Raw genomic sequence first — 13,789 nt, 5'->3', positions numbered from 1 at the left:
ACCAATATTTGCCTATATTTAATTTTCAACGGCTGAAAGACATTAATGACACCAAAACATTAACTATCTGCCTTCATAATGGTTGATTTACATACAGCAAGTCATGCAACAGGCTCACACTGAACCTAAAGAAGAATTCTCTGGTTAGCTTCCTTCCAAAAACTTGTACAAGTAGCAAGTACCATTATTGTGTTGAGAAGGAATGTTGTGGTTAGTGTGAAATACGACTATTGGCTCTTACTTTGTTCTTATAGTATGATTATCACTGTAATATACAGTCTTACATTGCTATTTGTAACATGAGTTGCAATGTTATCATGATAAAGAGATGCAAATTAGACTTACAAAATAGAAATACAATGGAGAGGTTTGCATGTGTAAAAAGGTTTCGTTGAGGTTTGGTTTATAAAAATGCAGTTTTTTCATAAATGAGGCAAATATGAGACGTTTTGCCTTTAGACTCAGATATTTATTTGCATTAATTGTACTGCTAGATAATTGATGAGAAATGACATGCGAATGCATGGCAACAGAGTTGACTTATGAGATTTCTGTGGATTAATTTTACAGAATTTTCTCTCAGAACTTTTTCTTGCACATTTTTTAATCTAATTCTAATCTAATTTGTCTGTCTCCTTTTTTCTCTTAATGCTTGTGTCTTGCATGTACATCCAGGTGAGAAGCCTCATCAGTGCAGCATCTGCTGGCGCTCGTTCTCCCTGAAGGATTACTTAATCAAACACATGGTGACACACACAGGGGTGCGAGCCTACCAGTGCAGCATCTGCAACAAACGCTTCACCCAAAAGAGCTCTCTCAACGTCCACATGCGGCTGCACCGTGGAGAGAAGTCCTATGAGTGCTACATCTGCAAGAAGAAGTTCTCACACAAAACCCTGCTGGAGAGGCACATGGCCTTGCACAGCACAGGCGGCGCTGTCACCGGGCTGTCGGGGAGCGCCAGCGCCGGCGGCCCGGTCTCCATTCCCATGCCTATGGCTGTCCCCGAACCCGGAGCTGGAGTAGTGGCCCTCGCCATGCCAGTGAGCGGAGGTGCTGGAGTAGGGGCTGGGGTTGGAACAGGAGTGGGTGTAGCTGCAGAAGCGAGCTGCCAAGAAGGGACCACCTACGTGTGCTCCGTCTGCCCTGCCAAGTTCGACCAAATTGAGCACTTCAATGACCACATGCGAATGCATGTCTCCGATGGATAAGTACAAATAGATAAACTTCTTTCAAAAAGAATGAAAAATAAAATGGCACTAGATTTTCCTTTTCTTATTTTGGGGTATGAAGAGTAATGAGTATAGACACTGGCACATTAAGTTTCCCAAAAAAATGTTGTTTTTTGTTATTCTAAAAGAAAAAAAGATGGTGGCCTTAAGGCTTAGTAGTTTGATATTGATCTACTGGATGGATCCTAACTACAGGCCTCTAAATGTATGCTTTCCTAAAATACTGATTTATGTGTTGAACACTACCGAAAGGCCTACGAAAGAAACACATACACACAAACACACCTTTAGCGTAGATATGTTTGTATGAGTATACATGTGCATATGTATGAGTGTATGTGTGTATTTGCATGTGTGTCTATTTGATTGTTTGTTTGTTTGTGCGTGCGTGTGTGTGTGTGTGCGTGTGTGTGTGTGTGTGTGTGTGTGTGTGTGTGTGTGTGTGTGTGTGTGTACATTGCCATGGAACATTTAGCATGGCAGTTGTGAACCCATACTGACCAGTTTGGAAACTATAGATGTCCAAGCTTACTGTGGTATAATTTACAACAACAATAACAAAAAAAAAATCATCTGGGGTTGGGCTACATATTCCCTCTAAAAAATACTGATGGTCACAAGATTGCCTTCTTATGTAAAATAAAAAAAAGGAGAGTAGTTAATTTGACACTGGGTTTTATTTATTCCTATGGTATTAAGGGATTATAATGCAGCTGTTGTCAAGGTACCAATTTCAATCATTTTATTGAAATGTAACTTCCTGTCAGTGGTTACAGGGGCAATTACTTCTCATATGTTTTATAATTATTGTCCATGCATTTTGATGGTTAAGGTTAAGTTTACTAAATTAGGGTTTGTTGATGAGACAGTATTTGAGTAAAAATATAATGTTTCTTTTTTTTTCTGAAGTTTGGAGTTTAACTCATTTGCATACACTGCCACTAATATCTTTAAAGACTGTTAAGGCTAGTAGACCTCTTCCATTTCAAAATATAAGATAAAAAGACAGATTCTTTTGCTGACTTTTTTTTTTAGCCTTTTACATTCACAGTTATGGCAGGCTTGAATATGCGACTAAACTCTCTCCTTCATAATTGCTGCTCCTCAACTTGCACCTGACTGTTATGGGATGTAGATTAAAAAAAGGATTTGTCACTTTAACTATTGTTGTTATTGAGTAGCCTACATGGTTATAATTTGATAATCTAATTATCTGTAAGGGGTTTAAGTTGGCTGTTGATTGGAATAGTTCTAAAGAGGGAGGAAATTAATTTGGTCCCAAATTGGAAATATTTGCCATCCTGCTTCCTAGAATCTCTGTATAACCTGTTCGTTACTATTGCACAGCTATTTTAGCAGTTGGGAGCTAAATGCATCATTCTTGATGCATTAGCTCTCCCTGGAGGCACAAATGGCATGCAACGTTTTGAAAGGGAATGCAGTCACAAAGCAAAACAATTAGCTCCATTGATGTTACACTAACTGGTTTATGATACTGTATACCACAAGTTGCAGATGGACTTTCTAGATAATAGTATACATTCCTGATTTTTCTCAAACCTAGACACAGCATGTACAGAATAGATTTGGAAATTAGTTGGAGAAAGTTGTCATCCACGCATCACATCACTTAAAGGCTCATCTCTGATATTTGAAATGTTTTTATTGCTTTTTATCCAAAATAGGACACACACACACACACACATGCAACTGCCTGCAACTGCAATCTGAAGGATTTGCTCATTTATGTGAGTAAACACTCTTTGGTAGTTGTATTGTTGAAAGAATAACTAACCACATACAGCGGTCTGAAAAAGACCTGCTGTAGGTTCAAAAAACGAAGTGCTACTTTGCACATTTTCTTAAAATGCCTGTGCTTAATATTTAATCGTTTTCCTTTAATGAACTTCTATGATTTTCTTTTATTCAATTTCAAAGGAAAAAAAACTTTTTTTTTTAATCTTGATAAGTGGACTGCATTATTTTCTTGCATATATGTTGCACTGCTTAAACCAATAAGTGCACTACTGTTACCAGAGATATTATAGTTTTAGAAAAGAAGAATTGTTTTTTTAATCTAACATTTGGTTGTAGAGTTCATATGTATTAGAATAGCTTTGTTCCAATTTATTCAATAAGTAATTCAACATTTCTTGGCTTTTGTTATTGCTTGCAATTACATATATACTTGTGCCGTGTTAAAGCAAGCATTTATTTTTATTTAAATCTGTACCGTTGAGTGTGCTCGTCTCTGTTTTAACCTTTTAATACATTATTTTATGGAGTCAGTCCCCTATAACAGTTATTGGATTGCATACATTAGAACAGACAGAATTTTCTAAAGCATCCAAGCCAAACAACAACATTAACAACAAAACAACAATAATAATAATAATGATGATGATAACAATAATAATAATGATAATGATAATAATAATAATAATAATGAAAATAAATTTATAGTGTGTGTGTGTGTAACATAAATGATATGTGTGTCCTAGAACAAGTTTCTTTGGGAATAAGTGGGGAGGTGATGGAATGCAGCTTATTTGATATCTGTCAGTTGTACACAGTTGTGTCCCTTCCTTAGTGTTTGTATGTCTGTGAGTGTCTGTGTGTGGTATATAGCCTAATCAAACTGTTGAAAAGTGGAATATCTGAACTGTAGGGCTTCCTTTGCAATATGCAGCGCAGGTACTATGAGAAGCAGCTCATGTAACCTTTTTGGGCTAATACAGCACCTGTAATATATGTTCTGAGATTTGACTAAAGCCTAGGTCAAATACTGATTACTTCATCGTCCCCATTTGGAAAAGTCATGTTTAGCGTTTGCCGCTGAACGATCATCTGATTGCTACTGGATTTCAGATCCTTAAGGACTCAGCTTCAGAAGATGTTAGAGTAACGTTCCATTTTTCATCAATGAAAACGACAAAACAGGGAAGTGATAAACACCATTTGACCTGGAGAAGTCCTGTATTCCGGTTTCTCCTCAACAGAAAAAAAGAACATAAGAGAAAAAAGATTGAAAAAGCATGAGGTTAGTCCTCAGTAAAAGTAGCATATTATTTGACATTTGATTGGGTTTGTCTCCTATGGTGTGCATATAAGCCTAAATTGTATGGTTCCTGTCTGTAGCTGTTGTTGCCAGGATGGCAATATTGCTGCATGCTAGTGCTATATTTGTCTCTACACAGCACGTGGAGGGTAATCTCTTGCCTTAACAGACAATGCACTAAATAGAATATGTAAGCAACTGCCGAGATCTCTTTCCAACAGTATTGCCACACTTATGGCACACAGCTCATGATGTTGGTGTTTGTTGTCTGTTTAGAACAAAGGTAAACACTGCCAAACTAACATCATCACTTAGTTGAAAGCAAAGGCAGAGACATTAATTGAATTGTTTCAGTGTAATGTATGTATTCAGTAATCTAGCATTCCTTCATGGCACTCAGCTGCCCCTCGCAGTTGACCTAAATTTACATATTTTGTGTAATACATATATCAAATGCACTATTGACTGTAGCTAGATGAGTACTCCTTAAATCAGCTTGTTGGTATCATTGGTCTAAATAGTAGGTTAAGTAGCTCGATGTTGGTTTTGAAATATTTGATTTCAGAATTACACTATCAAATGTTTCTCTATAATTTTTTTGGAATATCAAAAGTAGCCAAACTCAACATTATCTGGATGAGGGCTAATTGATTGTCCTACCGTCAGTTGACTTCATGTATTATAAGGTGTTTGATAGCAAAACAGGCTTGAAAGGGGAAGAACTTTCTCTCCAGTGTGTCACAACCTGCTATAGCATACCCAGGCTTTTTTCCCTCCCCTAATGCAATAGCATCACATGTTCTTCACTGTCCATAGTTATATATTCCTTATAATGCTTCAGCTACTCATTGTTGTGGTGCTTAATTATCTTTTCTCAATGTTGCAAAAAGTCGGTTTGAAATTGTTGAAAAGTTGCAACATTATCCTGAAATAAGTCCTATTCTCAATCGTGCTTCTTCTAGTTGTTAGGTTTGAAAAAAAAAAAAGTCTAGACTTTATGTTTGCAAAGTGTATGCTACATATTTTCCAGAACAAAACATATTGAAAAGTAGATAGCCTTGAGCCTGCAGCTATTTGTATTGTGTTTCAAATATATTATTGTTCATGTTTTGTTTATTTTAGTGTACAGACACAGGGTCTACATTGTTGTCCTTCTTGCAGTGTGTTTAATTCATCGTTATACTTCTTTATTTCAGGACTTACTCCTGTATTTTTTTTCTGGTGATCATAGTGATGTTGTTTATACGTAGATTCATGTGATTGGATACAGGATAGTCAGCTATTGAGCAAGATTTCAGTGTGCTATACATGCATATATTCTTTGCATTGAGATGAAAACGTGGAAAACGGAAGATAGTAAGGGTGAGGGTCGTGTTGAGTAAGGAACAGGTTCATTTGTCTGATGAGGATTTGTCTGTCTTCCTGTCTGTCTGTCTTTCTGTCTGACAGCTACCTAACTTCTGTCTCCATACATTTAAGTCAGATTTTTATTTAAGCATGAACTAAGTCACAAAGTTAAGAATAGTAATTACAGAAAACATAAAACCGTTCACATAATACTTAACTGCATTTCTTGTCCTACTACAGTACACATAAGAGTGAAATAAATAACTTCTTATAAATATACTATATATATAAGAATCACCATCTCCACACAGATAAAGAATACATTTTCAGATAGTTTGATAAAGAAATAAATGCAGCTAGAGTATACCTTGTGGGATATAGGGAATATGCCTATCAAGTGCCTATCAGTACATACAGCAACTATACAGAATATTCATAGTTTTTCTCTCCTACATTGCACATATACAGTATATACACAGTGGTCTATTAAAAAATATACTATTTATACTACTACTGCTAAAACCTGTTGGTCATGAGTGCATCCTAACAGAACCCTTTAAAATACCTGAAATTTTCTATTCATATAAAGGCTACATCTGCAATTTTTATTTTTTATTTTACATTTTTACAATATGGAGGATTCAAAGATATAAAATACAGTCACTAATGTTTTTTTTTTTGTTTTGTTTTTTTACTAAAGTGCTAAATATAATGCACAATAAAATGTAAAACAAACAGAAAAAATGAAATTGAAAAGAGAAATAAGAGCGTTCAAATAATTGAAATAGTAACTGAAAATCTCAAAGTTGAATGACCACTTCCTTCTTTCACATTGCTCTTTCTCATCGCCATGTGGCATTTTACACTTGCAGCTTTCATTTAAAGCTATTTGCAAACAAGGAGGCACAAGCCATGCACGTTTGTGGAAAAGGGCTTTGGTACTTTGTGAACAGCAGAGGGAGCCAGACTTCACCTTGAAGTCTGAGTCTGTTCACACACTGCAGGAAGGAGCATTCAAGCCAGAGAAAACTTGTATTTCTGGTTATTTTGTTTGTTGAATATTGCCATTCTGCAAATTAGTAATTATTATAGCCATGAGCAAATTGGAGTAGTTTTCATGGTGACTGGGTTTAAGAATTAAAACAAAAACAACTATAAATTTGTTACAAGGATGCTTCTGTCCAAAGAATCGTCCCATGTATTTGTTTTTAGTATGGGTGGACTCACTGAGAATCTCACCTCTAGTCCAATACCCAGTCCCCCAAATCTTCTCAATCATTGGCACTTAAATTAACAAGAAAAAAAGGCTTGTTGGCCGTAGGAGACGGCAGTGCCGATTAATAGTTGGTGCAAAGTACACTGTGTGCCCTTTTACCTCGATTATAGTCCTGTCCTCGTGCAAACCATGCCCAATTTCCCCACAATGATCATTAAAGTTTCATCTTATCTTATCTTACGGCTTTTGCCAGATGGGAGGGCCACACCTTCTTGTTTACATGAAGCCTGAAATTGTAAAGAGCAAGCAATGAGCGATGACAATAGAAACTGGTGATTAAAAATGACATGAGATTTTAATAACCAGTATTATAAAACAAGCACTCAATGTGTAAATACTGGGACAGTGAATTTAACTTTTTGGCCACACACACACACAAACTCTTCTTATCTGTACAAAGATCAGTGTAAGTGGTTGGTTAAGTTGTTATATGGTGGAATAATAATCATATAGCAAGTTTGAGGAGCGCTCAGAGGCTGGGAGATAAAAGGTGTTGGGATCGCTTATTGTACCGTCCCCCTATGGACTAATTACCACAATTTTCTCTCAACCTTTACCCCTAGTTACTCTGTGCCAAATTTGAAAAAGCCACCACTTTATTCTTGAATTACATGCCAGAGCTGAACAGAACAATAAAAAGAAGAGAATCTCTTTTTAAGTCAAAACATTGCTGTAAAGCCAGTAATAAAGCATTTTTATCACCCATAATAATAAAGCATTTATCATATCAAATGATAGTGATTGCCTTTATTTTGAATCTTTAAATCCTCCATAATACATAGTTCTCAATCGAGTAAATAGGAGAAAACAGCTATGATTAACAACTGATGTTAAATACACATTTAGGAGGAGGTTTAGTTTCATAGACATTTTAATATAAAAATGAAGCATTAAATATAGGCAATGTGATATAGCTAGTCCCTGTCATCCAACTATCACACCATAACACACACAAAAGGCATTTACTCAGATTTTACAGTGACATACAGCCGAGCTAATTATGCTAAAACATCTAGATTATATTATAATTTCTAGTATAACAAAGCGGTCGCCCAGGTTTTAAAGTAGGGCACAGCTAAGATAACTGTAACATCTAGATTATATTCACTATGATGCTTTCTCCATGTGTGTATTTTTACACTAACCTGTCGACTTTTCTATTAAAACATCAATGTCAGGTAACTTACCAGGTATCAATCCAAATGAAGCATGCAGTCATGTTCAAACAGCTTTGCTTAGGGGAGTTCTTTGTTTTTTGATGGAGCACAAACTATATTTTAAGTGTCCCTCAATAACAGGCTGGAACACTTGGTACATTATCTATTTTTTATTTTATTTTTTTTTTATCATAAGGATGAGGAGACTTAGGTGTGATTTAGCCTCTGAAGCCTAAACATTGAGCCTCTTTGTGTTCTGGGAGGTCAATTGTAATAGTCTTTGGATTAGTCAAGCTCTATGAAAAAGATTAGTTATAAAGTGTGCAGCAGAAATATGCATTCCTGTAAAGTCCAGAACATTCCAGCACCTAGTCTGGCATTCATTTTCCACACTTAACTAACTTAATATTGAGGATGATTTCCAGCGCTTAAACGTTTTACAGATCTGTTGGATATTTGATCATGCAGTAGCAAACATCGCCCATGATATCAAAGTTCAGTTAATATTTACAGAATAAAGGCTACAATTTGTATGTCCCAAATAGATCTGATTGTTTTATCACATCTTGCTGTTTATTAAAATTTATCATGAACTTCATAAGCTTAAATGACAGCTTATGCTTGTGCTGACTGGTTCTAGGCAACATGCACTATGTCATCATTCTGTTTTCTCTACTTAAATGTATGTTGGTCTCTCTTTTTTGGAGTGTAGAGATATAAAAACTGTAAAGGAAAAAAAAAAAAAAGTTGTTGCTCTTCTTCACCATGATGTTGGTCACTGTCTCAGCCAAAATGTAATCTGCCATAATGGACATGCAGATTCTCATTATAAAATTTAGCACTGTAATGTTCCTAAAAGGGTTGGTGGTGGTAATTATGTTTGTAAGATGGGGCCATGCTAATCAATAGAAGTCAAATGGAAATACCTGTATTAGATGATGTTTGTTTTCATAAACCAAAGAATGGTAAGATAATTTAGGATTAAGTGTTTGAGTTTTACGGAGAAAATAACATTTCTTTTCTAAGTGTGTGGTTATGGGTTCCTATAATCTGGCTAGATTCCTAAAGTTATTTTTTGGTTTTGTTTGTTTTTCTTATGGCAGGGTGCTTGTGAAAATGCATCTATGTTTTGTCAATTGATCACTATTGGTTGTTTGTAGTTTTGTGGTTGTGTTAATTTGTCTATTGTAGACCAAAATAGCTTTTTATAAGAAATGCAACAAAACATAAAAATGAATTTGACGCAGTAGCTGTGATGTAAACTATCGCATGTTAAAACATGTATAAGATTGTAAATGTTGCATTGTTCCTCTGACAAAACATACTAGTAAATATTCATTGGTTATGTTTTCTATACACACACATTTAGCAAATCAGCGTAGATCTTTTCAACTTCACAATTGATTATATTCAATTAGTTTGTCTTTGTTGGTCACCAATTGTTTGTAATACCTGTTTTCATCAAATATCGGATCTATCTGACTGATATTCTAAGGCTATCCCTAAAATATTAATCTAACATTGTAGAGGATCACCACTTAGAATAAATTTAGCAATTTATACTTGAGATGGACCAAGATGTTAAGTTTGCACATATTTGTAGGTTAAGCCAAAAAAGAGAGAATAATGATACACAACATTCAGTCTCAACAATTCAAGTCAAATTTAGCTGAGATGCTCATCTTTGAGCCCATTTTACAGTCTTCATGTTCACTGAAAAGCATTAGAGCCAGCCATCACTTGATCGATTATGGTTAACAATATTTTGAAGAAAAAAAACAATTACAACCAAACTGTAAGATGAATTTAAATGTCATGATGTGGTCCAAATATGTGATAAGTTGATATAATTTATGAAAATTATTACAAAACAGTATATTTTTGTAATATCAACTCATCATCTACAAGCAGAATGTAAACCCTTTGGCAAATTTATTGACAATATTTCATTGATGTAAGGGGTAATTCTAGGTGAATCTGCTGTATATTTTTCATCCTGTATGTTCAAAACATGAAATTTGATTAATTTGGGCCATGTTTCATAACCTGGAGTAAAGACAGAATTTCTGAAATATTGACATACGATTTGTTTAATCACAAATCAGAAATTAAATGTGCCCTGGTTTATAGAAGCTTAGGTTTTGTCATCTGACTTTCAAGCTTTTTGCTGCCATATCTTGTATGTAGATGCTTTTGTAAAAATGCACTTGAGTTGAACTATGAGATGTGCTTATGAATATGTGTATATTTTGTTAGGCTCATTGCCTACGTTAGCTTGCTATTTTATTATCTCCCTAAAAATACTTCTCCTATACAGATACGAACTTGGCAGAAGTGGAGCTGTTGTAGTAAAGGTAGTTAACATCACAACTAAGCAACCCTGAAATATATGCTGCAGTAATGTGTTTTCAGTTTGTCTTTGTTAATTTATGCTCCAAGTTGGTTTGTATTTTATTATTATTATTATTGTTATGAAACAAGCTTGTTTGAAATGTATTGACTGCTGTTTTGAAATAGGGGATAAGGTTTTTTAATGTATGTGCAAGGAAGTTTTATAATATGACTTGTCAAACACTGGACTGGAGTGAGTTTTCCAACATTTCCAAGTTGAGAGATAGTTGTATTTGACAGACGTAACTGCACAGACTCCATCCCTTAGCACAGACGTGACCTGACAGATGAAGCACATCCTCCCAGCTGTACAGGGGAGGGTGACTAACATGGCCGCCCTGCTCCATTCAAAATAGGGGTTAGATGTAAGAAATTGGACATTTCCTTTGTGCTGATTAATTGCATTCATTTGGTGATGGGTTACACACAATAAGAAACATTTATTAGGTTTTCCTTCAAAATTTTTGCATGGCATTGACTGGTAATAATTGAGCGAATTCAGTTATTTCAATTGTTTTCTCAAAAAAAAACAAAAAAAAAAACAAGTACTGTTCTCTTAAATATTATGAAAATTGAAAAGGGATACCACTTGACAGCTATCCAATAATCAAAATCACCTGGTATGTTCTTGCTATGTTAAGCAGATATGACAGTTGAGTCTCATTATACCAACCACCACTTCTCAAACCAGAAAAGAGATTTGCACTAGACTTATTTTGGTCTTCTTTTATCAAAAGCAATATAATTCAGATCACTCGACACATTTTGAAACCACAGTATCTGAGGGTCGTCTGCCCACAGTGGGAATGCTGAGTAAATGGTGATATTTGAAAAGTTTTGGATTTGAGCATTTTTTTGTATAAAAGGTACAGAATTGGAGTGTCTCGCCTTTTAAATGCACATGAACTTAGAAATCCACATATTGTTGTTCATAGCTGGTTTCACCCAGCGACACCCCTAGTATTAGTGTCCAGATTTGAGGGGCATTAACACTGTTGTTTCCTCCTGTGATTGTTTTGGACAAATCAAACAGCTCTTGCAAATCCGAAGTGAGAGACAGGATGACGGATATGAGGGGAAGGAATCATTTCCCATCAGTTAAATGTAAAATGTCTTCATCACACAGCCATCGATCAATGGTCTTGTACACACCATATTTAAAGATAATACGATACCAAAACATAAGCCCATGTTAAAAAGCGCAACTGTCCACTGACGCACACACACCTTTTAAAACAATCGTGTCATATCTCTGCATATTTGGTCACTTTGAGTGCTTTTTTCTGGGATGTTACAAAACATGCTTTAAAGTGCAACAATAATGAAATACTTCTTAGAAAAAAGATTGATTCCAAATGCACCTTTCGTTATATAAACACAGCATCATTGGCTATGTAGAGAATTTGTGTCCACCAAAATGTATCATATTTCATCCTTTTCAATGAGGTCATTAACAGCAGGAGTAATTATTGACCTTACGTCTTTATTTTGTTGATTGATAAGTGTAAATCTTCAATAATTCATGACAGCAAACTTCACCATTTTATCTGGACGTAGTAGCTTTCCTGTTTTCACCGCTTTGTGGTGTTGTTGAAAGATGTTGCGGTTTGTCTAAATATGTTGCGTGTTAGAGGAAGCATAAGTATGTGCCTTCTTGTAATCTCCTTGGTGAGCTTGTTATTATTGAGAAGCTGAAGCCAGCCAATTGTGTTTGCACTAAAACCAAATTGCTTTTGTGATGTAGACTATTTAAGCAAGCTTGTTGCGTCACTTTAACCGTACAGTATGCATGAGGGTGAAATTGGTAAGTCTAGGGCTAGAGCTCTCATCTGTTGACCTGTAAACCAGTGCAGCTTAGAGGATCTTGTGAATATATCTTGGCTTAGTTTTGCATTCAGTTTTCAATTCCATCTCCTTACTCGTCAAGTTTGTCATTGACAATTTCCACAGTAAAAAAAAAAAGAAAAAAAAAAAAGCAAATAACACATACCATGAATACAATCCAGCTTTTATTTTCACATGCCACAGCTAGAGAGCTACACAACTGTAGTAGAGATATTCATTTCTCTGAATCCATGGGAATGCATGAGTATATGAGGTCGCCTCAAGACTATTGGTCAAATTAATTTAGGTTGTTTTTGAAAACATGTATTTATTACTTATTTTGTTAACATCTGAAAGAAAGGCCTACATGCTTTGAGTCTTACAAATGCACCTTATTCATGTCAGTCCATGTGGAAAAGGCTGGCAATGTAATATCTCTGATTTAGCACCTTACTACACAGCATGTTTTCACTTTATGCCAGTTTAGCTATTCTTCCATGCGTATAATTTCCAAAATAAATCTTATATTTTGTGAAATTGTTTAAAGGGATGTGCCAAAGTTTGGAGGCGATCTCCCAAGTGTTTATGCTTATCATTTTATTTTCCTCCTCCTTCAGTTATAGCAATGGTATGTCAAAACTTTCCTATAACAGTGTGTGGAATCAAGTTATTTCAGCAAACAGTATCATTACTTGCCATTTTACAATAAGCCCTGTATTTCACATATATTTACCAGTGATGTGTATTTGTTATTATAAAGAAAATAGCCGTAAAGCTTCATTATGTTACATAATATTGTGACTTTTTTCGAAAAACTGTGAAGACTTATCTTGCATATACTTATACAGAAGTATTAAGCCTTAATACAAAAGACTAAAAAAAGTGTGGAAGAATAAACTGATTGTTGCTAAGTAAGGATGATTTTTGTAAATGTTACCAGCACTTTTTTTGTAATTTTCACTCTCTGAGGTATTGTACAAGTTCAAGCTGTTTGTGAAGTTTGATTATGAAGGAATAAAAACTAGTACTTTCCTGTACTTCACAGAAAGTCATGTTGCTGTTGTCTGTTTCCATAAGACTGTTGTGTGTGTTTTCCTATAAATAAACTGCCCTGACATATGTTTCTTTAAAGGTCAAACTTTATTGCCATATCAGTGAAAAACGTATAGCAGGTACGCCTCCTCACATAACCTTCTTCTGGTTGGGCGCTCTGCCAAAAACTACAAACCGGCTTCCAACGAATCCATGAGAACACATGAGGATGACGGCACTCAAAAAGACTTAGTCACACTGACATGAAAAATGACTTTTTCGTCTTTTTAGCTTATTCTATCATACCATATACCTATTTCACAATTTATGCCATTTTCTTGTATTTTTATATCAGAATCTCATCACTTTTTCTTCCTGGAAAAGGGAGAATCTTTAGTGGTGACTTCATTGTGTAAATGGAGGCTTACATAAAAATTCACAGATTTCACAGATTTTTAAACAATCCCACCCA

At 35.2% G+C, this 13,789-nt stretch overlaps 1 protein-coding gene across 1 annotated transcript in view; it reads left to right on the top strand.

The window, feature by feature from the left end:
* The window catches only part of zbtb20 (zinc finger and BTB domain containing 20), a 35,066-nt gene extending 22,630 nt beyond the window's left edge, over positions 1 to 12,436 (top strand). The window contains exon 4 of the mRNA XM_071528840.1: positions 676 to 12,436. Within this exon, the coding sequence (XP_071384941.1) occupies positions 676 to 1,211 (536 nt within the window). The 3' untranslated portion in view covers positions 1,212 to 12,436. The remainder of the gene's footprint in view (positions 1 to 675) is intronic.
* The last annotated feature ends 1,353 nt before the right edge of the window (positions 12,437 to 13,789 follow it).

This window comes from Centroberyx affinis, unplaced genomic scaffold, assembly GCF_046629955.1.
Source record: "Centroberyx affinis isolate AG114_WGS23_722 - 3 ecotype Tasmania unplaced genomic scaffold, CSIRO-AGI_Caff_v1 ptg001735l_1, whole genome shotgun sequence".
Classification (NCBI taxonomy): Eukaryota; Metazoa; Chordata; class Actinopteri; order Beryciformes; family Berycidae; genus Centroberyx; species Centroberyx affinis.
Note: the sequence above shows the minus strand (reverse complement) of the source record. Positions and strands in the feature narration are given on the sequence as shown.